Source organism: Strix aluco, chromosome 7 (assembly GCF_031877795.1).
Source record: "Strix aluco isolate bStrAlu1 chromosome 7, bStrAlu1.hap1, whole genome shotgun sequence".
Lineage (NCBI taxonomy): Eukaryota > Metazoa > Chordata > Aves > Strigiformes > Strigidae > Strix > Strix aluco.
Window position 1 is genome coordinate 28,690,630 of NC_133937.1, and position 26,617 is coordinate 28,717,246.

General features: G+C 41.2%; 1 protein-coding gene across 1 annotated transcript in view; it reads left to right on the top strand.

Moving 5' to 3' along the window:
• The window catches only part of SORCS3 (sortilin related VPS10 domain containing receptor 3), a 304,161-nt gene that overhangs the window by 258,017 nt on the left and 19,527 nt on the right, over window positions 1-26,617 (top strand). The window contains exons 15-19 of the mRNA XM_074831647.1: window positions 9,918-10,035; window positions 11,548-11,681; window positions 15,782-15,895; window positions 17,380-17,551; window positions 23,749-23,935. Coding sequence (XP_074687748.1) covers window positions 9,918-10,035; window positions 11,548-11,681; window positions 15,782-15,895; window positions 17,380-17,551; window positions 23,749-23,935 — 725 coding nt within the window. The remainder of the gene's footprint in view (window positions 1-9,917; window positions 10,036-11,547; window positions 11,682-15,781; window positions 15,896-17,379; window positions 17,552-23,748; window positions 23,936-26,617) is intronic.

The window sequence follows — 26,617 nt, forward strand, 5'->3', positions numbered from 1 at the left end:
GGTACAGCACACCAGCTTTTCTGGGAGCTGGGAAGGCTCAGCGCTGGGTTGGCTGCAGAGTGCGTTCTAACAGGTTTTTTCATCATTGGGCTGTAGTGAGTGGTGGAGAGCAGCTCTCCAGAGGAGCCATACTATAGTTTGAGGCATCTCACATAGTTCAGGTAGTGCTACAAACCTTTATTCCTAAGGGGAGTTTGTCCTTATTTGATCATTGTACATACTTTCCTTGTTTCATGCTTCCTTTTACCAAAACCTGTGAAAATTCCCCCACTATAACTGGTCAACCACTTCATCATGCTGTTGCCCAGCCAGGTACAGAACTCATCCCCTCTCTGAGCCTTCTTCTCTCTGATACCCTGTGCCAGCCAAAGCTTGTCACCCTGCTCCACCACAAACTCTCCCTGTCACATGTGTTTGGAGCTTACATGTTCTGAGCAATGGCTTCCACATTTCTGTTCGTTGGAAATCTGCAGATTCATAGGATGAAAGATTGAAATGACTGAACATGCTGTGTTATCCAGCTTCTGGCAAAGGGGGAGCACCTGCCTCTTAGTGGAGGAAACACTCAGATTGCTGATACCTGTCAGTATCTTTTCCAGAAGAGGGAGGCAGCATCTTCAGGTTTCATAGCTGTCAGTAACTGGTTGTCTTTCATGAGTGCTTCGAAAAAGAGAGAGAACACTTCTGAAAAACAGCATTAAAAATTAACATGCTTTCTCATCCCCCTTCCCAGGTGTCTCTCACTCCCTTTCATGTTGCTGAGATTTCTTTTCAAGCAATTGTCATGTAAAGTGGTTTGGGAACATTGGCAATAAATTTTTTAGAGACCAGATTTCAAAAGGTTTGGTTTGTCATTTAGTAAGTTCTTATTTTGATAGCAGTTTTTACTTAAAAAAAAAAAATTAAGAAAAATATCCCTGTGTCTCCCATTGCTTTGTGCAGTATTTGTGCAGCTAATGGAGAAATTGAGCCCAAACTGTAGGGCTGCTTTGTAATTATACATTCTGGAGATTACTCACTAATTGCACTTGGCATTACTTGCTAACTAAAAGATCATGCTGTACCATGTCATTTGCAGTGGTATTCCTCTTCTGCTGGCACTTTAAAGGAAGTGCCCGTTGAGCTGATGAATAGTCTGAGGATTGTTTTCCAATCTGAGAGAAGGGTCTGCCATGATTGTACTGCAGGATTTTCATTGCAAGATTTTGTTTTTTCTCTGTATTCACAGAAACTCTCTTCCCCTGCCCCATCTCCTCTCTCCCTCCTGACCTGGAATCTGGCAGTGGTACAGCTTTCCATGACCAGTTCAATGTGGATGGCTAGTCAGTGAGCTCTGGCCAACACTTTGAATTTCCCTTCGGTGGAAAAATTCCATGTCATGACATTCAGTTTCACTTGGAAATGGAAATAAACCACTTCTTTCAGATTTCATCTGCATGAGAAATTCTGTGAAATTCTCCTTTGACCCTTCCCCTTGGGAAACAGAATACAGACCAAGATTTTCTTGAACAAATTTGTCATCATGCAAGCTGCTGTCTGCTGTTGGTATATTCTTGGGAGTTTCACTGCTGTTGTTTTTTCTCCCTCTGAATAATAGCAGTAGAACAAGGCCTTGTATCTGAGATGGTCTATGGGAATTACACTAATTTGCACCGGGTAGAATTACAGCAGCCCTGAATCATCACCCAGTTGCCCTCAGGCTACTGTTCCTAGTTAACAGGTCGGCCAAAGGCAACTGAATTAAAAGCTCCAAAGTGGCTCTTAAAGACCACTTGTTGGCAATTGCCCCCCTTTCCAGTGTCATCTTTCATCTTTTATGTTTCCTTTGTTTCCAGTCTCTTGCTCCTTGCATCATCTTGCCAGTCATAAGACAGTATAACTCTCACTCTCCCTCTTCCACTCTCCCTAATTGCTGATCTGTGTCTCTTTCAATTAGGTTCTACTTCCTTGTCTCAGTCCCTTTCCATCCAATTTCCATGTAACTAGTGACCTTCTTTAACGCTAATTCCATCTAAACCCTAATAAAAAACGATCAGGAGGTTACACAGCCCATTTGGTTTTCTCTAAAGTCATGATTTATGTTTAATTCATGGGGAAGTAGCTCATCTCTCATTTCCCATTCATAAAACCTAACCCCGCCAGCAAAATTTGCAACTGTTCATTGCTGCTTGTGTGGTTTTGACCCTAACAGCTCAGCCTGCACATAGGAGCTAGTCTTGCTTTGCTGCTACTTTCTTACACACAGATGTCTTCAGATCCAGATTTCATAACAGACCCTCTTTTTTGTGCGAAATTTTCAACATTTTCTTTTATTGTCTCAAAAGCTATAAATGTCAACAAGTGATGGAAGTACATTAATGTACCAAGTCCTTCTGTAAGTGTGTGTGCTGAGCCAGGATCTCTAGCATAGGCTCACCATTTTCTCAGGTAATGCAGGACCAGGGTAGCCTGGCTAGTGGGGAGAAAAGTCCAGACCAAACCAGTTATGGAAATGAGAGAACCTTGTATGGGGACACAGTCAGTTCTGAGTTAGAGCTACCATGTTTGTCTGGATCTTAACTGTCTGCTAGGTCATCACCTCCACCTCTGGTCTATGTTAGCCAGGACTCTGGATCAGAGGAAATGGCAGCAGCCAGTCTGTGTTGTGTCCATAGATTCATGTCATGCTGATGCTGAACTAATCAATTGTCCTGGAGCATGAAACACTGGGGTATAAAGTACAATAACCAACAGTAAACCCTAACTCAGATCTGGCTAGGCTTTTTAGCTCCATCTCAGTGCTGGTTGTATAAGTACCAAATTAGGTCTTGCAGAAGAGCTTTATTCTCCAAGCTTGCCAAGAGCCACAGGAATGGAAATGCAGAGCTTAGATATATGTAGGCTTTACCTGGCAACTGCTCAGATCCACATCTATGCAGCATGCCCAAAAGTGAAATGACTAATTTAGAGTTCATGAGAGCAGACCGGCCAAATTTGAAAAGTTCTGGTCCTTGACTGTTGCACTGATGGCTCCAAGCTGATGCTGCATGGACCTACCCTGGGTGACGAGAGAGTCCCATCTGATACTTATCCAAGCAGTTTGTAGAGAGGAACACTATGTTGAGGGTGGCATTGACCAAGCTCTGCTTATGAAACCACATTGGTGATGTTTGCTGGGAAGGGAGGTTTGCCTTGGATGCCTGGTTAGCTGTTAAAATTGCAGCAGTAGCAACATGTGCTTCTCTGCTGGCTATCAAAAAGAGAATGAGCACCTTCAACGGCGGTGGATTAACCACTCAGTGCTCCTGTAGCTTTGATTGCCCAGATCTGGGGCTCCCCCTGCTTTTGGTGAGAGAACTTCATCCCCTCCAGGGGACTAGGAAAAAAACCAACACAGACTTTCTTCTCTGCCAGGTGGTGGTTCTTCCAGATTGTGCTTTATAGCACTTCTTGGGTTTGCCCATTAAATAACTACTTCTGGCACTACCTGTTAGAGGCACAGATCTAAATAAAGAGGGATTTTAACTGAAATCAGACAGCAATCTTGCTTGACTTTCTCCTTCTCTACATTCCCACAACAAAAGCACAGATTCGGGTCAGGTGAAGCATTTACTGATTTGGATGATTTTACTATTGGGGATTTTTTGCTTGCTAAGACACTTCGTCTGCAAGCATTTTTCTGTTACAGTAAAAGGGGGGAGAAAAAAGCAAGGTTAGTTTCAAGCTTTACTAAATGAAAGTATTTGATGACACTGCAATTAGCTTTTCTTTCAGTATTATCAATCAAAGTATATATTTGGCTCTCTATCTGGTTTTCTGTTGATCCGTTCATCTGTCTGCTTGTGTAGTTCATCTCAAAAGGTGCTGTCTATTACGTATATTATATTTTTTCTTTTTTTTTTTTTTTTTTGTTTTAGATATTCAAAATGCTTAAAACCCAGTCTATTCTGTAGGGCTTAATCTTGTTAAAAACTGACTTCAGAGGCCCCCTGGTTACTTTGTGAGAAGCAAAATGAGGTATCTTTTCATCTCTCACCTTGTTGATGTCCAGTGAAGGAAAAATGCTTTAGAAAGGAGGGTACATTTGATGTTTTGTGTTGTGAAGATGACCTTATGAGCTGTTTCCTTTCTTTGTATCTCTGGTCATCTGTCTCACTGATGGGCACAGCTGAGGACAGGAGGTGTTACCAGAGACTTTGACCCTTATCTCCCATTACTGGAGAAGGAGCTAGGCTTACTAGGGAAGATAAAAGTCCTCCATCTATCCAGACCAGACCAGCCAAGTACAGAGAGCTTCAGTGCATGCTTGCATATAATGTCCTCCCAGTTCACTTCAGAAGTGATGGAAGGGGTCTTGGTTTAGGCATGAGTTTCCATGCTTGGGCAACTCATCTGAAACTGCCGACAGGGATAGATCCAGCTGATGCCTTTCCTGTGAGCAATATAGGAGCTATTACTTGAGAAGATCTATTTCTGATACACTAGGCAGGGACAGGGGTTGAATCTATATACCAGAGGTGGATGAGTTGTTATCTTGTGACCCTCAAGTCATTCTGTTGACCTGTCAGGAATGAGCAGTATTGAATTACATAAAAAGCACAACTATCAACAGTGCAAGGAATGATAAAGCAAAAGCAATGCAATTTGACAAGAGAGCACTGTATAAATGTAAAAAGCCTTTTAAATATTTTCTGTACAAGGTTATCCAGTCAGTATATACTGCATTTGTAAGTTATTGTGTATTTAAAAAATTAATGAAAGATATAATTATAGCAGCATTGCCAATGACCTTTTCCAAAATGACTCCATCATGAATCTGTAAGCATTTTGAAATTGTTTTCCAGGTTCTTAATAATTTTTCTACAAATTAATGACAACCACCCTGGCAATAAAAGCCTTTCCTTGTTTCTCCAAAGAAGGGATTGGGAAGCCTTTTCTGGTTTCCTAGCAATGATTTCACTGTGAGTTATGCATAGAGCCATTTGAGAAGATGCTGTACTATTAGCTAAGATTTTATGTGGAGTTTTAACTGCTTACTCTGAGGGACAGAACAAAATCTCTCCTGTCTAAAGCCTGTAAATTACCATTCCATGGCTTAGGTTGGAGAACTTTTGTTAAATTGAGCTTAGTCAGAAAACTGACTCTGTCTAAATGCCATCTGGGCTCTTGTATTTATTGCTTCTCAAGGACTTCCAGATCAGAATGCTTAGATGGAAAAAATCAAAACGTACTTCCCAGAGTTGGACCTTGAAAACCCAACTCTCTTCTTTCGTCTTCTATCCTTGCAACAAGCAGTTAAGAGCTTTCAGTTAGACCATGGTAAACAAAATTATTGAGGCAAAATGCATAGTACTTTGTCCCCATTTTCCCTGTATCATCTTGATAGTCTGCCTAGCTATATTTATTAAAAAAAATCTACTTCCCTAATTTAGTGAGCAGACAAATTAAATGAGAAACAAAGGCACACAGGAATCATAAGATAAATGTGATGGTATCTTCAAAGCAATGTGAGGACTCACCAGTTGAGTAGGGAAAAATAAACTCCCACCAATCTCCTTTTCCATCTCTTTCCTTGGGACTTGTTTTGTCCAGCCACACTGGATACAGAAATTCAGATGTACGTACTGGAGCACTTAATGCTAAGCACTTATTGATAGCCGAACACTAGCAGTTTTAACGTGTTGCAGTTCTTTGCTGTCTGCCCAACTCTCTCTGTTGGGCCTGGCCACCCCAAAACGGATATAGTGGGGAGAAGTTATGTGCATGCACCTTATGGAAAAATATCCAGTGATGTAGTTCACAAAACTGATGAAAGCAGGGTTCAGCTGCAATACCTGATTTTGCTCAGTCGGGGTTTGTTCCCTGTGATGGTTTGTTTAGCCCATTTTTAATTCCACAAAAGTTGAGGGTTTTCATCACCTCTCAAGGAAGGCTGTTTGAGAATCCAGTGGAGCCCCACAGATAACATAGCACTCTTCCATTCCTTATGTTTGCTTACTCTCATAGAAGTTTCAAATGCACAAGAGTCATCTTGAAATGTAACGTAACCTTCATCATGTTGGCTGGTCAATCAAAAAGTGCTGTAGGTGTCCAGGTTGCATTTATTATTGGTGAGCAGTGCTCACAGGGTGCAGTTGCTTGCCATCTTCTCTGCATATCAGTAGCTCTTATCTCTGAAGGCTACACTGTAATGGTTGATCAGGCTTAAGAAGCTTTTTATTAGCAAGGGGGGGGGAAAAGTTACTGCTTTAGAAATCAGGTGACCCAGAACCATCTCTGCAACACGCAGGAGAACGTCCCTCTCTGTTCACAGTCCTCTAATTACATTTAGTGTAGTATTGTTTCCATCTAAATTATAGCAATTATATACAAAGATCTTCTTTGAAATCATTTAATTAAAGAGTAGCTAATGCTCTGTGCTTTTGGAATGCTAATATATTGCCTTCCACTTAGGAAACTTTGTTTTTTCCATTAATTATCATTATCATGGAAGAATTTCAATGGCAAAGGGTTTTTTTAGCTTATTTTAATAGATTTAAAAAGCAAGCATTTCTGGCTTGTAAAGCACAAAGATGCCTTTTGCTTTCTTGCTGGACAGATAGCTAAGGGTCGGTCTGAGGAACAAGAGTTTCTTTGAGATGCATTGGTTGCTGAAGTGTTGGATTTCTCCAGCCCTGTTATCTTATGGGTTCAGGCAAGTGTTTGTGTTTGATTATGTTCTCCCCTCCTCTTGCTATGTTTTCTGTGTAATAAACACCCAGGTCAAATCCTGCTGGACTAAATGACTTCTGCTTACTGAGTTGCTGCTTTGAAGGAATGACATTTCAGTCATGCATCACATCCAGGATAAACAAAATTCACGGGAGAGCTGCCCAGCTGTGCAATAGTACCATGAGCAGACATGCACTCTGTAAGAGTATGTGCTGAAAACAGTTGTGGTGTAAAAGCTGGTGGGATTTACCCAGTGCCAAGGGAAAGTGGGGAGGGGAACTGGAGTTAGAATTCATACTTGAGTACAGTTTCAGAGGCCTTCTGCATCCCGCCTCTGTGCTATTCCCCATTCCTTCCTTCTCCCTCCTTCTCCCAGCGAGTGTCCTGGCACCCCATATTGCTATGGTTTCCATAGGTTGATCTTGGTCCAGGATGTGCTTTTGTGCTGAGGAACAGGAATTGCAGTTTATTCTGTAGCTTTGCCTGAATGTGGTGGCATTTCCTATTGCTAATACTGCACATTTAGGACCACACTAAGAAATGTTCTGAAGAGCCAGCAACAACCTACCTTCTAAATCCATTCCACTGCACCAGTCCTTCCCCACCTATTAATTTCTAACCTGTGTATGCATTTGTCACAGGTGGTTCTTGTATCCTTTCTCCTTCCTGTCAGTTTCTTGGAGCTTGCCTCTGTGAGGCAGAATTTGGATATAGAAAAGTGTCCACAACAAGCCTACAACTCCAGGATCTCAGATCTTCCCCTCCCCCCCCCCCCCCGCCTTTCCTCTCCCTGATACCCATGAGCTGAGACAGGTCTGAATGGGAGCACATGACTGACTCCTGGATGGTCTCTGTTTCACCAAAACCAGGACATTGGAGGGTAATTTTGGTGCAGGCTATAGTCCACAGGAGGAGGCGTTTGGGCAGTGAGGGGAGAGCAAAGCTAACAACCCTGTGTAATTACAGTGTAAATTAAGATGAACTGAAGTAAAGAATGGCACACTGGGGACACAGCAGGACCTGGATTGCAGTCAGTGCTTGGAAACTCAATAGAAGTTTTCTCTTTTGTTTCTCTTTTGCTTTCATAGGGAAATTTGTAAATCATCTGTCTCTCTCCCTCTTTCTTTTTTAGTCTAGAGTAATTAAAACAACAAAAACTTTAATCTCATAAGTGGCTTGGGTAAAAATGCAGGTTAGTGAAAGATTTGATATAAAGAAAAAAAGCATTATTTCTCTGACCTCTAAATCTTGCAATAAGGGTGACACAATGACATTTCATAAGTTACAGAAAAGATTTGGGTTTCAGTACATGCAGAATTTTTAAAATCTGGAATTGGTATTTTAGGTGAAGTTTTAGGTTCTTTTATATATTTGAGATAGCCAAGAAACTGTCATGTTATAATGACAAATCAACTTGGTTGTTTTAATTTTTTTGTTCTTAATGTGTACTGAGATGTTCCTGCTGCTGATGAGAAGCTGTAGTTTTGTTCATGGCTTTTAAAGTCTGGTCATCCATCCTGATATCCTCCTATTACACACCTCTTTGGAAATACAGCTGCAGTTGATTGAAAAGCTGCTCCTTACTGAGAAAATCAGAGCTGGCCAAGGGAATAGGAAGCTGCTGCTTGAGCAAAACCTGGGCACCCTGCAGCATTCATGCAGTGTTTCTGAATAGATGGAGTCTTTTGTCTGGGCACCTGGTGTTATTTATTAATTAAACCATGTTTTTGCTATGATTTTCCTTTCTTTGTTGAAGGTGTGAGCTTCCAACAAGTAAACTTCCTTAATATTTGTGGTGGTGGTATTTTGGTGATGTATACCATCAGTGATCATTGCTGGTTTGGTCCTTCCCTTCCAGATGCTTAAGCAAGCACATAGCTTTCCCTGCATGAGGAGGGCCATAGAGTTGTAATGGCATTTAGAGAGACCTGTGTTCAGCAACCAGCTCGGCCTCTGACATTCTAGTCCAAGCTTGTGTAGAAGATTCTTGTGCTATTAGATTTTATATGATCTCTTTCATCATCCTATTTGTAACAGATCTGTGCCTCAGTTTTAAATTACAGTCTGAGTCCTTCCACTATTTTCTGAGTGCTGACCCTTCAGTTCCAACTGCTCCTGTGTTGGGGGAGGCAGCAGGTCTGCCTCTAGTCTAATTGAAGAAGAGTTTAACCTTGACGAGATTCCAGTGTGTCCATGAGAAGCTGGAAAGTCCTGAGAAGTGCCATGGAAACAAGATTAGAGAACTAAGATAAGAGGAACTGTCCTAATGACTCAGTTGAGAAACTATCACCCAATCATGAACTGTTTCTTTACTTACTAAAGTAAACCAATCCTGTATGAACATCTACTTTGAAGAAGGTTATAAAAAGGCTTGTTAGAACAATAAAGGAGCCATTGTAGCCATTTTGGCCATTTTACACAATCTGATGTTTGTCGTGTCTGTCTCTACTGCGACACTCCTGTATACTGCCTTACTCAGTATGAGCCTTGTGTTGCCCTGGAGTTGTGTGGGAAAATGTGTAGTTTTCATCCTGAAAGTCAGCTTATTACGTATTGCTTAGCTAGATGAACCATGGAGTGTGATAAGCGACTGCTGATGATGGGTGACCTACTGAAAAGAATTAAGAAAAAACTCTACTGATTGTTTATAATTCCACTCCTACTAGCTGCAGTCAGCATTCACCAGGTGGAAGGGATGCTGCCATTTTACAGGTCACTTGCCTCCAGTCTGTATCCCAAATATTTTATTTTAGGTGTTTCATTTACAATTCATTCAGTAGTAAGTTTGTGCAACACAAAAATTCAGCAGTAAGAAACTGAGTCAGCTAAGAAAGGCTTGATTTTTGAGACAACCAAACCCATGTATTCATCAGAATAGCTCCCTAGACATTAGACACATTACTTTCTAGTCTGGTTGTTTATTGTTCTTGACTGATACCTAGCTGTTTGTATTGGACTCAGGGCCTGTTGTGCTAAGTACTAGAGGCATGGAAGACCTTCCAACACAGGCTGTACAAGGGGTCAGGAAAAGGCCAAATGATCCTAGGATGTTATATGAACATGAAAATGTTATTCATTACTGAATGTTATGACTGAATAACATTTTCTGACATTAAGCTCCAAGACTTTGTTTTGGTTTCTGCAGCTGAGATTCATGAGAAATTATTTGCTTAATGGAAGCATATCTCTGGTTGACTCTGGTTCTTTTTTTCCTCTCCCATGCTCAGAGTTTTTGGGCACTTCAGTCTCCGTTCTGAATGGCAACTGGTCAAGGTGGACTACAAGTCTATCTTCAGCCGAAGGTGTAACAAAGATGACTACCAAACCTGGCATCTGCACAATCAGGTATTACCACTGTGTAGGAAGGGGATGGTGGGCGTTCTTTTTCCCATACTCTGTGTTGCCAGGTAGGAATGTACTTGTTCTTTTCAGCAGAGAATATGGATTTTTTGCATCCATCAAGTCACAGTCCTAACTTGTTGATGCTTTTCTTCCCCTGAAGCATATGGATGAATAAACACGGGGCCAGTCTTCTCTGGACAAGTTAGGAAGATTGTTAACTCCTCTTTGTATGAAAATATTCCATTGTACCAGCAGGATCTTTTTGCCCTCAGTGCTCAGGGCAATGTAAAACCTCACCTTGTGATTGAATTGTAGGAGACATTGAACTCTTTGTAGCTCTGTCAGTGACTCATGAAAATAATTTTCTTTCACTTTGCCTTTATTTTCCCTACTCAAAAATGAAAATAAAAACATTTATTCATCCTGCAGGTGTCTATAAAACTCTGGGGAGCCCTTGAATAAAAGACAGCAGAGAAGACCAAATTATTTCATTCTATTCAGGGCTACATGCTTTGCTTTTCATATACTCTGGCTTATTTTCATGCTGGATAGATTCAGGTCCTGGAGCCACTAGAACTGAGAGAGCTCAGTACCCTCTGAAGATTACTTATGGATTACTGGCCACCAGTATGATGTCCCACTCCCTGCAGGGCAACATAACTAGAGCCAGAACTATTGGCACTGTGATATTCCTGAATGGAATCCATGAATTAGAAATAAGTATTAATTTGGCAAGGTTGTATCATATAACTTAAGTCACAGAATTAAATAAATGAAACAAAAGGGAAGATGTGTGTAACCAGGCAGCCATCTTGGGAATCGCTGTTAAATGAGAAAGAGAAGTATTTCAATCAGGTTTTTTCCTGGAGTTTTTTCTTACTTCTATGCAGACAGATTATTTCTGCATCAGAGAAAATTCTGTCCATAGCAACTCACCTAAATGTCAAATGTTTCTTTTATATTAGCTACTTCCAGTAGTGCTCTTGGAAACTTTTGTGTTCAAAAATCCCAGTATAACACACCATCAAAATTATTTGAGGTCTATAACAAAGCTAACTATACAAAGAAAAAGGAGGGCAGCCAGGAGTTCTGGGTTCCACACCTAGATTTTGTCCCTGCCCTGGGTTTCAGGCCTGGGCACCCTCTTCCCGTAGAAGATTTCATCTGACATATGGAAGAAACCCTGGAGTACATCCACGTTGTCTTTTCAGGATCATTAGTTGGACATTGGTGGATGCCTTCTGAAATATGGCATAAGTGGGTGCAATGGCTTGGGCACCCAGGCATCTTGGGCGCATTGTCATTAGCATCCCAACTCAATTCTGCACTCATGGGTCCTCCCAAGGTGGCTTCTGAGTTTGCAAAGCCGCAAAAAGGATCTAGACTCTTAGCTCCCAACTCTCCCCGTGGTAATTGCTTGCTTTCATTGCATGTTGTGCCTTTTGACAAAATGTTTCATTTAGGGTTCAGCTGCCACTACAACTCTCTTTTCTTCTTTTTCCTTGGCTGCTGAAGGGAGAGCCTTGTGTTATGGGAGAGAGGAAGATCTATAAAAAACGCAAGCCTGGAGCCCAGTGTTCCCTAGGTCGGGACTATTCCCAAACTGTGGTGTCTGAACCATGTGTCTGCGGTCAAGGGGACTTTGAGTGGTGAGTATGTGGCTCTGGGGACTTTTGCGGGGACTGTTCTTGTAGCATTGGCAGTGTCTGAGCTACTGGCCAGACAGAAAACCTTGCAGAGAAACTGGGTCTCATGTAGCTTTGTGGCTGTGATCATACCATATAGCATAGAGGTGATCTCCATACCTGTTATGTGAGGGAATTGTCCCCTTCATTTGCGGGAGAGATTTGTTAATCTTCGTGAGAAATCCAAGCCTGGAATTCAAAAGCAGAAAATTGCAAGTATGGATTGATATTTTTTTGACCATCGGTCTAGAAGAATGACAGCCAAGTCTCTTCTATGTCCCTTACAGGAGAAAGGGGGAATTTCTCTGTCGTCACGTCCAAGGTCACTGAATACCTAGGGAGCAAGCTAGCAAAACATGCACATTTTTATCATTATTCCTCTGAATTCCTGGGAACAATTTGTTGCTTTTTTAGTGATGTTTTACTGAGAAATTTCTGAAAAGGCTTCTGTGACATGACTGTACACCCCACCCTTGTCAGACGTAGCTACTTGTTTTGCATAAATATTGGTGTTTCTAATTTAATGGGGCCATAATATCCAAACTGCTTTAAGGTCACTTTGAAAGCAGCTTAAAAATAAAACAGGGGAAAAATGAACCACTGCTTGATATTGCTTGACAATCAGGGGTAAGAGATGGGAGAATGCATAACAGTTAGGATCTCTGCACAAGGAATTCCTACAGGGAACCTGTGATAGCCAATATTTCAAAGATTTAAGACTGTCAATAGCTGTGATGTTTCAGCTTAAACGATCAGAATGTCATTTGAATGGAATTCAAAATACCCTGAAAGCAGATCAGCTGAGAAAACATTTTCATTTTTATGGTAGGTTATCAGGATCAGTGTCTGATTTGGTATTGGTGTGATTCTTGAAAACTTCACTTACCTTCGAATCCTTCTTGAAGAGGCGTGAGGCATGAGATCTGCACACTTAGTTGGACTTAGCTGAGACTTAAGTTCTTTTTAGAACGTGGACACACTGAAATGCAGCATAAATTAATAAATAAAGACCAGTGTTTTCTTGAATATCAGAGTAGTTTGGCTCTAAGAGAGGTTCAGGGATATAGAGCAGAGATTTTCATCTTATCTGGATGGATGTTTAATTTGCTCCTAAAGCCAAAATTACATTTGAGACTCCTTAGCTTGACTCAGGAGATCCTTTCCCTTTGTTCTCATCGTGCGAATTTGCAGGATGAACAGACTATCTTGCCTTGCAGTATCTGCCCTTGGCATTGGCATATGCCTCTGAGCTGAACCAAGCACCAATCTCCAGAGATGCTTATGAATTTGCTCTTTTTTTTTTTCTTGTGGCTTTGTGCCTCACCAGCTTTCTATTTTCACAGTGAAGCTTGTCTTTTCTAAGCTGTAAGTGGAAAACTGTGGTAGCTAAATTGGCCTTAAGTGCTGTTCTACCTTGAAAAGGGTCTGCATCAGAATGCATCTTTTCAATCGATTGATGTGTTCCTTGCATTTTTGCTTAATTTTCCCACTAATATGAGAGAATATTGCTGTTAATCTTGTCTGTCCTGCAGAGGAAATGCAGTTAGAGGACAGCAAGCTGGCTTTTGTTTTAGACTCTGCACTGCCAACAGAATTGATAACTGGCTTCCAATTGCAAAATTGTTGTAGATGGTGATGGAGAATCAGAAGAACCGGCTTCAGTTTAAGGGTGAGTTTTGATGCTAGTCTGCAGGGCTGGATGGAAGAAGGTGTGGGGCAATCAGTCTGAAGAAAGTACTAGCGGTGCTGGAAATGGGGCACCAAGCTTGATTATCTTAAAAGTAATTTTCAGAGAGGAAGGGTTACTTGTGACTTCTAAAGGATGAGACAGTTATTTAGTCAGTGGCAAGATACAGGTTATTCTAGAGTATGATTCATCTGCCTTCTTTTGTGTGTCAGTATGAGAAGGGGAGGTCCTGAGAAGTGCCTTTTCTCTCTGCTGACTAAAAGAAGGCTCTGGGCGGGGAGCTTATGGAGATACATCCCCACTGTAGGTATCTACAGTTGGAAGGACAGCTCCTACTCTTTTGCTTGATGCCTTTTCTGACTGGGTTCACAATTGCCTGTTGTTCTTGGAAGCACTGACTGGCCTGTCTCTTGTATGTGAACTGAGCAAGTCCTGTGGAGTGTCAGGGAAAGGAGGAGGGTCAGAAGCTGTGCTTATGTGAGTACACTGACCAGGAGGTCCCAACAGGCAGTCTCTCTGCTTCCCCAGTAAGTAGGTTTGGAGGCTGGTTGTGGTCACAGAGCATCCCATGCTACTAGGTGTGGTGACACCTGCCCTCGAAAGCTGTGCAGACAGGGCAAATGACTGCAGGAGCCCTTCAGCACAAGCCATGAGGGCTGTGCTCCCTCCCATTTGTTCACAGTGCCCTTGCCCCTGTCTGCCTCATGTTGCAGTGCTGTCTGTTTCCTGCTGTTAGATATAAGGCTGATCTGAATTTCAGGGGCATAAATCATGATCCAGGGCCCCAGTTCAACAAATCTTCATGAGTCAAGATCGGGGGTGACTCCTGCCAACCCACACAGTCATTTCCAAAAGCAAACCCTGGCCTTTTTCTGACAAAGAGAATGGCAGAAGGAACTCAGAAGTGTTATTAAAGTTCTCACTGGTCTTTCTTTTCCCTCCTCCTGCTTCTTTATTTACTCTGTCAAGATAGCTTTCCTGAGAAAGACAGCGCAGCAGCTGGACTTGATTATTTCCTTAACTTATGCAAACCCTGGGGCTTATGAGAAGGAAGGTGGGCAACATGCAAGGTTTTAATATACATTTACCAGAAGTTAATGAACAAGCACAGAACCTTGAGGGCATACAGCAATGTTGTCTTTAATTTTATTAAATATTTATGCAGCTCTTTTCTTCTTTGGGGCAAAGTACAGCTCCTCCTGAATATTTTTAATTACCAAGTCACTGCCAGGCATTTTTGACTGTGCAGGTCAGACCCACTGAGAATGATTAAATTGAATGTTGAGAGAAAGAGCATTAGGGAATCTCCAAACCTTTTAAAGTAGCTTGCAGAATGTTTGCCCTCCAAAAAAGGAACAGTAGCAGCCTGGGTCACTGGGGACATAGCACAATTTTGTCTCACCAGAGGTCTTCCTAGAGACTTTCTGTTGGCAATTCAGACTCTGAATAGGGCAACGATAAAACTCAGAGTGTCCTAAAGGGCACAGAGAGCTATCAAGGCAGTGGCTTCTGTAGTGTCTGTGTTTCCACAGAGGTTTAGTTTGTTGGCATTTGTTAACCTGCTTCAGGCAATAATCCAGAATCTCTCTTTATTTGCCTCTTGAATCCAGCCTGCCAATATAGGCTATGCATAGAAACCTGATCCAGACCCTATTAAAACTTATGGAAAGCTTTGGATTAATCCTATTGTTTCATCATTATATTGGTATGCAAAGGCAGTTGTAAAAAGAAGTCCTGGATGTGGTTGTGTACACTTCCACTCTTTGGTGGTCCAAGGAAGCATCAATACTTTGGATTACCTTCCTCATGTGACACAATACCGTGTAAGCCTTGGACTACAAAACTGGCTGTGTTGTTTTAGTTTAGTGTTGGAAAAACAACAGCTATGTTTTTCTTTTAGGCCAGTCATAGCTCAGTCAAAGAGCAGGTAGGCCATTAAGATATGTAAATCTACATAACTTAGCTGGTTGTTCAGGAACTGCTCCTAGTGTTTTATATTCCTAACTTGTTGGGAAAAAGTGTCATTAGATCTTGGAATTAGTCTGGTTTGTTCTGAAAGCAAAGACTGCAAAAAACAAGCAAACCAAGAGAACCCAAGTGAAATATTTAGAGATTAATAGGAAAAGAAATGAACAATACAGTTTTCTCTCTGAATCTCTGACCATGGTTTGTTACCAAATGAAACACAAGTCCACTGTGTCCCTGCCTCTCAAACTAATCAAGTACTTTGTCTCTGGATGAGCCCAATCCATGATGGTGTGCCATCCAACAGAGAGCCACCAGGACACACTTGCTTTGGGAGCAAAAACGTCACCTAAAACTCTGAGCTAAATCTAGTGAATGGGTACAGTGATGCACTTATGACTTGTCTCCATAGTGACTATGGGTATGAGAGGCACAGCAACAACCAGTGCGTCCCAGCCTTCTGGTTCAGCCCATCCTCCTTGTCCAAGGATTGCAGTATTGGTCAAAGCTACTTGAACAGCACCGGGTAAGTGAATCTTGCAATCTCTTTGGTTTTGGTGACCTTGCAGTAGACAAGAGAACCTGAATGGTTCTTTTTTCTCTGCATTCCATCTGGCTCTTTTCCAATCTTATTCGAGAGGTAATGTTTGCAGCAGCATCTGTATGGAACATTGCCTCATTCCTCAGAGACAGGGAGAAGCACATTAACATAAGTGACATGTAGATATTGTATTGCTATCAAGTGATGTATGATCCCTGGAGCCTAGACTTGGAGCTCCCCTTTGCTGCAAAATTAAAACACGAATCAAGAAGGTCTATCTGAGAGACAGCTGAACATTTAAAAGGACAGATTCAAGGTATTTCACATTGTTTTTCATTGAAGCTCTTCCTGTCTTACAGCTTCTATTTATAACAGCTTCTGGTAAGACTCAAATGAGCAATTTTTAGCCCTTTTTTTTTTTTCCCCTCCACCATTTTAACTTTGTATATACAATGCCGTGCGATTTCAGACAAGCTACATGTGCTGGTTTCTCTTGGTTTTACCCAGAACAGATATCAAGGGTTGGTTTATTATGCTAGTATCTCTTTGCAAATGCTATTCTATTGTGCAGGGGATACTCCGAAACTGTGGTTGCACTGTTGGTACAAAATTGCAATGTTTCTTCTCAGGCAGTGCAGGCCCTGCAGACTTTGCAGGGCTGCTTCTGAGTCATGGGTCCTGCATGCTCAATAGTTATGACAAGGTTGTTCATGGCTGGTGGTTGTGGGTGGCTGAACAAAGTGAGGCTGCTGGGAGTGTGGAGCCATGCAACTTCAGAGACCCCATTTCAGCTGAAAGGTTGCTATAAATATGGAATGTAATTACAGGAGCCCTGGCCAGTATGACTGCTTGTAGCTTTCTTGGCAGAGAGCAAGAATGAAATATTTGGAGTCTGTGTCTTCTTAACCAATTCTGTATTTTTACTGTGAAATTACTAGAAAGGGTTATTCTCCCTCAACAACACTGGGAATAACAAGAAAGTGTGTTTATAGTTAGCTTATCTCTTCCAAGAAGAGCCAAGAGAAAAACCCATTCCTTGAACCATTTTAAAATTTGACTGGACAAAGCTCTTGGCAGATCATTTCAAGTGTCTTCTAGCAGAGTAGAGGAAGACAAAATGTAATAAAAAGCATAATTAAAAAGCTGGGATGCAGGGTGCAATCCTGCAGGCATGGGGAGTTGGAGGATTTCTCTGCCTTTTAGCAGTGCAGAGTAATTCACCTCCACAAAGTGTGTCTATTCTCAGTGATGCTGCTGAGAATCTCTGGAGAAGGTTGGATTGTGAATTGTTTGGCTTTCTCCGATTTAATAAAGGTTTCTCTGAGCCTTCCTTTCAGTGAGGGAATCATGCAGGCAGTTAGCCTTTGAAAAAACACATGCATTAGTATGGAGAAACAAAACAAAAACAAAACAAAGAAACTTTTCCGCCCACCACCTGAGCCCCATCTCCTTTTCTTACTGTTCACCAGGTACAGAAGGATTGTGTCTAACAACTGCACAGATGGCTTGCGAGAGAAGTACATGGCCAAGATGGAGAAATGCCCTGGAAAAGCACCTCGGGGACTGCAGATCATCACTACTGATGGAAAGTTGGTCACGGAGCAGGGACACAATGCCACCTTCATCATCCTTATGGAAGAGGTGTGTTAGTCTCAGCAAACTTTTCACTGCGTGGCAGAACTGACATTCTTTTCCTTCACCTGTCAGGCTGCTGAGTGGAAAATAGCGATCAGGTGGGGTCATGAAATGATGAACACTCCTAAGATTTAGGAGAATTAATGGAAGAGGGCTATACATGAAACATACAAATCATATTGGGTATGGAGTATTTGGCTGGTTATCTTGTCTATCAGTGATGATGAAGCCAACACTGAAGAAAGATAGATCTGGTCAAAAATATATCTCCCCACTAGCTTCTTGGTGTCTCCAGTGAACTGCAGTTTATGGAGTTTGGGAGGCAGAAATGATGTCTCTATGCTTAATAATTCTGTTTCTGGGATGAAAGGCTTTAGTTGAAGCTCTGCTGGGAAAGGTTAAGAACGGTGGGGAATATTTTCAGACTTGTGGGGAGCAGTGAGGGACATTATTGTTTTGCAGTAGGAGCTGAGCCTCCTCAAATCACCACTGAGCTCCCCAGACCATATCTGTTTTATTTATTTATTGGTACGATTCCCTCTAGCCAACAGTGATACCAGGCCATGCTTGTGCCTGAAGCATCAAAATATTGAGGCACTTCTGGTGATCTCTATGAGTCAGGTACCCCTCTGTTTGGCAAACATGTATGGCGCAGCCTGTGTCACCAATGCACTTGGATGTATTCAGTCTGACGGGAGGATTTTTCAAATGATCTTATGCCTCTTCTTGTCTGTGATTTGATTTGGTATTTAGGGATATATGTGACTGCACCACAAAAAGTCCTGCTGTGTTTGCAGCTGCTGCATTCCCCTGCTGGCTTCTGACTGCCCATCTGGAAGGTGTTGTTGAAGGTCCAACAGTGATTTTCCCACAGTGGATTGTGTTACATCTGTTTTCTGGTTAAACACAAGGGTCAACTCACAACTTCACTTCTAACATCTTTGGGTATCTCAGGAGGGGCAGCCAGGGAGTGAGGTGGTGTTGGAGAACCGCAAGTACATTTTGTTATCTGCTCTGTCCTGTGTACTTCATTTTGGGACAGTACCTGGAGACAGATGGGAGCCAGACATATCATGGTCACGGACATAAGAATAATGACACCGGGACAGACTAGATGCCTGTCTCCTAAGTATTCTGCTCTGACAACAAACAACATTAGGTCTCTGAGGAAATCATATTAGAAACAGTGCAAGCGTAGTGTCCCTTCCTCTCCCAGTCCCAGGAGTAGCCTCCTTTGGCAACTTAGACCTTCAAGAGTACAAGAAGCTGTTGTAAATCTGAGCATACTGCCATGGAGAAATTTTTTCTCATGATACCTTGTTATTTTTTTTAAACACACACACTTCTATTAATTTAAATTCTTAGACAGTAACTAAATGTTTCATTGGGACCACACTAATCTTGACAGGCCCTCTTTACATACTTCCTCAGAGGTTCATGCATGCTCTGCTTTTATACAAAGTGGATTTCTTGTCTACCTGGATGATTCTTTTATATTCTGCAGACTTGACATGGTAAGATGATTTGTATAGACACTGTGAGTGGGAGTTCAGAAAAGAACAGACATAATCTAAAAATTAGGAATCTAGTAGTAATTTATTAAGGAACTCAAGTGGAACTGCTGCATACAAAGAATGATAAACAGATGGGGAATAAGGCAGCAGTCAAGGTAGCTGAAGAGTGGAGTCTTTATAAGGCTTTAGAGATTGAAGAGGCAGATGAATAAATATGTGAGGGCGTTCACTCTATGTCCTTTGTTGAAAAATAAGGATAGTTAGAAAAACATTTCATTGAAACAATTTTTTTCTAAGGGAAGAGGATTTTCAAGAACATGTCTTTGTGGGTGAGCAGCTTATTCCACAGAGTTGTGCATTGAGTTTGTTTCTTAAAAGAATAGACATTTTAAGAGGAGGGGGGGAAAGAAAAAAAGAACACTGAGATTTTGGGCAAAACTATTCCAGTCTTTCACTGTGAACCTGAGACAAATGAATTGTCATCAAAGTATTCCTTATGAGTTGGAAGAAATAATTTCTATTTCTTAATTATTACATACTTTGCTGTCATAAACACTCATTCCTGCTTCCTTCCATCTTCTCTGGTCAGTCTGTTTCCTGGTGGATTGTTTTGCATCTTTGTCTACACACACTTTCTGAGCCAAACAGCAGTCTGACATCTGTATGGTCTCCATTCAGCCTTCCTACTGTTTCAGACTAACCCTGATCAGCAACTTTGTGTTGGCCATCAGTTCTCTTCTACCTTCTAGTACACACCGTCAATATATTGGTGTGACTGACCTTTATGCTGCCCAATGGTAAATGAATACTTCTCAGGATTTATAGATTTAGCTTTAGTAGTATTGTTCACAGTTGTAATTCAGAATACGTGCATGACAATGACAATGGACAAAGAAATTCAGAATGACTGATGATTTTGCTGTGTTTTTAGGAATATGGGACTGGACTGTGATTTGGACTGTGTAAACATGCAAGGGAACCTGAAGAGAGAAGCACATTTTTTTACCTTTTTTTTTTAAATCCAAGTTTGAGTTTGAGCATAGGGATATAATGGACTGCCAGACTGCTGTTGTATGGAGTTGTGTTCTTGACCAGATCTATGAATCTGTTTTTGCACCTGATCTCCATGCATCCCGAGCTCCCCTCTAAAGGGTACACCTAAAAAAAAAAAAAGTTCAATTACTGAACTGTTCTGTTCCCTTCTGTTTATGCCATCTCACAGCTTTGAAGGGCTGTTCCATGGCAATACTCCTCTCCACCCGTTCCACTACCCTTTGCCTGCTTGCTGATTTCAGTACACAGAGCTCCCTCCAATCTTTGTGACAGCCCTTAGCTCATTCCCTTTTGGTAGTTTACAGGGTTTAAAGCAATAAAACGTGCTGTTTGAATATATATGGAGAGCAATGTTTTTTTTTCAACTTGAAATGCCTCCACTTCATTTCTATTTTAATTTTTATTCATAAACTCTAGAGTATCTGACATAATGTGTGAGGCTAGCACACTTGTTTTAGTATTTTATATACTGGATATAGAGGTATGGAAAGGAGAAAGAAAACATGATTAGGGTGATGGGCAGGCTTTGCATTGAAGACCCAACTCTCATGATTGCATAGAAAGATATCTGCTCTTGTTTAGTCACGAAAAATCTGTTCCTGCTTCTCCACTTCAAACCTTCTCAGATAGATAGGATCATATTGGAGAAGCAAGGAAGAAATAGAAGAGGACTGTAAGGCATGAGAGAGGAGCAGCCATGGTGGGCGCAAGACATTTCAGCCTCAGTTCACCAGTGATGAATCCAGCCCAGATCAAAATTTATCCTCTGTTCAGTGTCTTCCATATGAGATGAACTTGTGGTCTTAGTATGTTCCCTTAAGAAGTGGTTTTGAAAGGTTTAACAAGCTGTGAGAGCCTTTCTATCAAATACCTGAATATCCCAAGAGGGTAATTTGGCCCCTGCTAGAGAATTTTTTAGAGTGACTTAAAAAACTCTCTGTCAAAAGGGTGTTACTGACTACTCAATGTTATAGATAGGTTTTAATGTCACTACCACTCTACTCCTCTATGTTTTCTTTTTGGTTTAGACTGTATTTTTAATGCCTTAGTAGGGCAGAGGTGAAATTGGTGCCCCGATCATGTCAACAGCCATAACTCCCCTGACTCCTGTGGAATGGGAATGATGGAGCAAGGAAGGAAAAAGATCGAGCATATTATAACCAGATATCTATATTTCAAAAATTACATGTAATAACCCTGATATATGGGTGTATACCTGAAGACTCCAGGTATACAGTCAAGGCAAATTTACATCTGAAAAATACCCTTCCTACACACTGATTTTTTAATGCAGGCATGGCCTATGAGGAAGATAAAGTCTGTGGGACATGCTGCTGTCCTAATTATCTCCACAGGAAACTTGCTTCAGTATAGTCTGGTGTCTTGTATGTTCTCCCAGGTTTCCATCCAAAGCACAAGATTAGGTGCGCTCTCAGGACTGGGACTGGTAGCAGAACACAGCAGGTGTGAGTTTGGAGTCAGTAGGAGGCAAGAACTGGGGCTCTTTGCCTTTCATGGATGTTTCTATCTCTTCAGGAGCCTTTGTTGTGCACCTTTGGTCTCAGTTGTTTATCATTTGAGTTAGAACATCCTGTGAGCTATTTAATCCTGATTTAAGGGCCTCTTTTTCCATGATCCAGCCAATATTCCGCCTTTATCCTGGGATGATAAGAAGTCATGATCCAAAATGGATCTGTGCTATGTATGAATGTGTTTGGACCATATGAAAAATTGCTTACAGATGTGAGGTTCATAGTCAGAATTTAGGCTGCAAGCCATGTGTTTTGCTGCACACAGGTAAACTTAAAACCTACTGCTCAGAGGAAAGCTGATGCTGTCAGCTCTAAAACTCTTTGGGACTGTCACAGGTGTGGTTGTCCCGTGTAATATTTTCCCTTTGTCTGATCTACACAGTTTTTCTAGGAAGTCGTGGTTTGTTTTGTGCAATACCTGGTCCAGAGGCTTTAGTGAAATCTGTGAGTTCAGTGGTCTTTTTCAGTGAGCGCAGTGGATGTAGGACCCTGCAGGATGTGAGCTGGCTGCGAAGGGATTAGAGGTACATTAGAACTGGCTGTGAGTTACATGGCTGTTTCCCTCCTTTAGATCAGTATGTACTGGAACTGCACAGTAGCTTTGATCCTGATCCTGTGCATTTACAGCTATAATGCAGTTTATGAGATGGCCATGAAATATTTCTGAATTTCCTATTTAAAAAAACTTCAAACAAATGAGAGTTAAATTTAAGAGCAAGGATTTTTTTGAAATTTTTTTTTTTTTTTACTTTGGAATCTCGCTCTTATCCTCAATATATGTGGGGACTGATTTCAGTTTTGGTCTAGGAGCATCTCCAAAAGGTAGTGGTACCTTCTTCACCCATAGTGAATACAGTAGAGACCTTTCATGAAAGGAAATTACTTGGACCAACACATTTTATATATATGCAGAAAGCTACAGGGATTTAATCCAAGGTGTAGTTTTATTTCAGTAAACTGCAGTGGGCTTTAGCTCTGTTTAAATTAGCCTTGTTTTGTGTTACTTTTAGTCAGCTGGGGACAAGTATATAGTAAGGCTCCATGAAACTGAAATAACGGACACTTCTGCAGTTCAAGTACAGTAGTTCAAAGCATGATTTAAATTAAAACAGTGCAGCTGCTGCCTCTAGACAATACCTGCAATGCTGGAATCTCTCATCTGTTGTTCCTTCCTTCGTTTAATCGCTGTCATTGAAAGTAATCCTAGAAGGGATTTTCTCATCATCTACTTCACTCTCCTGTGTATCCAGGCCCTATCTCTGTGTTGGCTGACATTAGACAAAAACTGTCAGTCCTTGGTGTGGAATCCAACCTGTATAAATTCAGCCATCCTGAAGTTACATGTCTAGCTGAAACTAGTCATCTAGACTCTCTATCATCAGGGTACAGGGATGAATATTTGCAGAAGATTATTTATGTCACCTGTCTCAGTTATTTTAGGATGGAATATGTTGGTCTCTTACTGTCATCCTCTTTCTCTTTCACTGACTATACAAGAACCCTGGAAAACTAGCCTGGACTAGACTTTGAGCACCCCAGACTAGGTTCTGTTTCTTTGGAATGTATTGGAGAGCCACTTTAACCATTGTCCTGTCTCCAGAGTGTTCCCGATGCTCCCATGTGCACATGAGAATTACTCTTTAAATAGCGTCTATCCTACCATCAGTGTAGTGCCTCCTATCTCATTGCCTCTAATGGAGGTACTTGTTGGACACCACCCATTCAATGAAAGGCTGTGCAAATCCCTGGCCACTTCAGTGACACATAATCCCAACCATGCATTGCATTAGATGATTCAAATATGGTCCCCTTGATACATGCACATTTGTCAATCTGCCCTCCCGAAATCTCTAAACCCAACATGGGGGAATAACATCTCTTTACAGGTGTAAATGTTCAGCTATTCTAAGCATTGCTTGTACATAATTACCTGGTGTTGATTTGAGTCTGGCCACTTTGGAGATTGAGAGAACAAAGCTAGGCTTTTTTTGTAAAGTTACAAGTTTGTGTCCATGCTAATACAATGGAACTGAGAACTGGAATGGGGAGTAATATAAATAACTCTTATCAGCCCAGTTTCCTAATTCAACCTTCTCTGTTGCAGGGCGATCTCCAAAGGACAAATATTCAGCTTGATTTTGGAGACGGCATTGCAGTATCCTATGCTAATTTCAGCCCTGTTGAGGATGGCATCCGGCATGTGTATAAGAGTGCTGGAATCTTTCAGGTGACGGCATATGCAGAGAACAGCCTGGGCTCTGACACTGCTGTCCTCTTCCTGCATGTGGTCTGTAAGTACTTTCAGCTGCTAGATTCCTTGGGTGAAAACCTGACCTCACTGAAAATCCCTGCAACTTCAGTGGGGCCTAAGAATACATGCAAACCCACCTACATATGCAGCTCACGCTCTGCCAAAGGCTTGGACTTTTAGACACTCTTCTGTCTAGAAAAGTTAATTTCTCTTAAGTAAACTTTATTGGAGGAAGGGAAGTTTCTTTTAACACAAGTATATTTGCAGTCCTCACAGATACAGAGAAAAATGAAAATGTTTCTTGGGCTTTCTGAAAGGGTCAAAGACCAAACAGCATATGAAACTAAGTCCAAATGTATGTTCTCAATAAGCTTCTGATACAAAAAGGTTTAGATTAATAAATTTTGAGCCTGTTATTCAGGATTTGGGAATTTACAGTGCTTATTAAATAAAAGAAAAGCATCATGCTGAGCATACTTCCTAGGATATGAATATACTGAGAGCTAATGTGCTACTTGTATCTCATGTTTGACATACATTCCCGACTTTTCCATCCTGTTTGGTAGATCAATGCCATTTCTTTCTGCTTGGCACATGAGCAGACTCAAATATAGAGCCCCCAGCTGTCTTTCTCAAAGCCACGGGAGAGAGCAGAGGGTTTAGAATGCAGTTTGAGACCAGGAAGATCCCAGTTCTTTGTCCTGTTCTCAGGCTACTAGATCTCCTGGGCAGAGAGCTCCATCTGTGTTCAGAAGTACCTCATCGGTTTTGCCCCTAATGGTGTTCACAGCAATGTCTGTCTTTCCCCTTAGCCTGTCAGAATATCTTCTAGCCTGTCTGTCTTTTACTTGAGCTTTTCTGCTGGAAGGAAGCAAGTCAGAAACTTCCAAAACTCAAGAACTTTTTGCTTCTTTTTAATTTCAAGCTCCCTATGTGATGGAATAAATGTTCCTTGAAGCTTTTATTATGCTCATAATTCCCTCAAAGTCAATCATGGTTGCATTTAACAACCTGTTATTAGAGCATTAACTGTTTTTTCCTTCACCTTGGGCCATTAGCTGACAAAAGTGATGGTTTCCTGGTAATAACAACTAGCTTTGTATGGATTATCTGATTTTTCTCATAGGAACTGCTTTTTCATGGCAAGATCTTTAAAGCAGAATGCCACGAGGGGCAGTTGCTTAGCCTGGTTGTTCTACTCTACCCTCTTCTGCCGCAGCGTCTCAGATCTCTCCTTTGATTTTTATAGCATTCTTGGGTGGCTAACTTATCATCCTCTCTAGGGAAATATTTTGCAAGCATTTCCATTTATACTAACACTGAAATAGGATGATACCTCAGTACTAGACTTTTAATATATTTGGATGTACTAGTCAATATAGGAGATTTGACCTTGAAGCTCAAATGTACAGACAAAAATGCCTGCTATATAAATCACCGTTATTATACGATCTGTCTGGTGCTGGAATCCTATGCTAAAATAAAGGAGAAAGAAGCTCCTGGGCCTCAAGCAGCAGTAGTTTTCTACCCTGCAGCTTTATAAGTGGTCAGTCAACTTTTCACCTTTCTGGAATCTGCTATCAAGCTGCTCATCTCTTCATTTAAATGAAGTAAAGATATTAGTGTTTTTCCGCTTACATGCATTGACACAAAATATTTGGGGGAACCTGCTATTCTTGGGAACCCAGAGTACTTGCTATGGGCGGAATTCAGGAATTACTTGCTGGTAAACACCCCTTGGGAAAGGAGGGGGAAAAAAAAAGAACATGTTTTAAAGGAGCCAAAATCAAGAATAGTGTCCCATTGTGCTTGGAGCTGTATGTTCTGGTGGTAAGAGAACAGCTCTCCAAAATCCTGGTAATCCAAGTAGATGGAGAAGTGATTAATCTCCAATCTCCCCATTTCATGCTTGAAGAGCTGAGAGGTAACACAGGAAGATCGTCTCAGTTAAAATCAGCAAAGTTCCTGCTTCCCAGAATTAATGTCTTATTAAAGAAAAAAATCTCACTTTTTTCTTATTTAATCCTTTCCTTCTTACAGTGATAGTCTGTTTGCTGTTTTAGAAGGTACCATCCAGAAAGACTCAGTAACACTGTCTGATTGCAACAATTACCAGCCTAAATTCAATACTAGTAAAAACAAAAAAAATCAAACAAGAAGGAAAACAATGGAGATAGTAAAAGCTTTAAACAAACTAGCAAACAAAACTTCAATATTTTTTACATGTTTTTTTTATGGAGAGGTACTGGCTTCTTAATTTTGGACTTCATGCACTGGACTCATTCCGGACATTTGCATTTATTAGACACAACTTTTCATTGATACTTTGTTATTCTTTAAGTCTTTCAGAAACAAGTTCTCTGACAGTTAAATGCTCTGATGTGCCAATGGATACATCTTCCAAGTAGTTCACAACTTTTTGCTGGTTCTAAGTGACTCCTCAAAGACTTCTCAAGGTCAGACCAAAGTCAAAAATTTACCAAGGATTTCCAAAATCATGACTTTTTCTTTTGGATACTGTCTAAAAAACTGTCAGGGTGCATTTAATCATAAATGCCTCATATATAACCAGATTTAAGGCATCTTGGCTAAAATGATTTTCCCACAAATCTTAGTAGCTCAGTGGATATATTTTCAAGAAAACACCTTCTTTCTCTCCTGTGTCCTATCCCTCAAGCTTTCAATAGCAGCTTGCCCTATCCAGTGTGAAGCCAGTTCATTG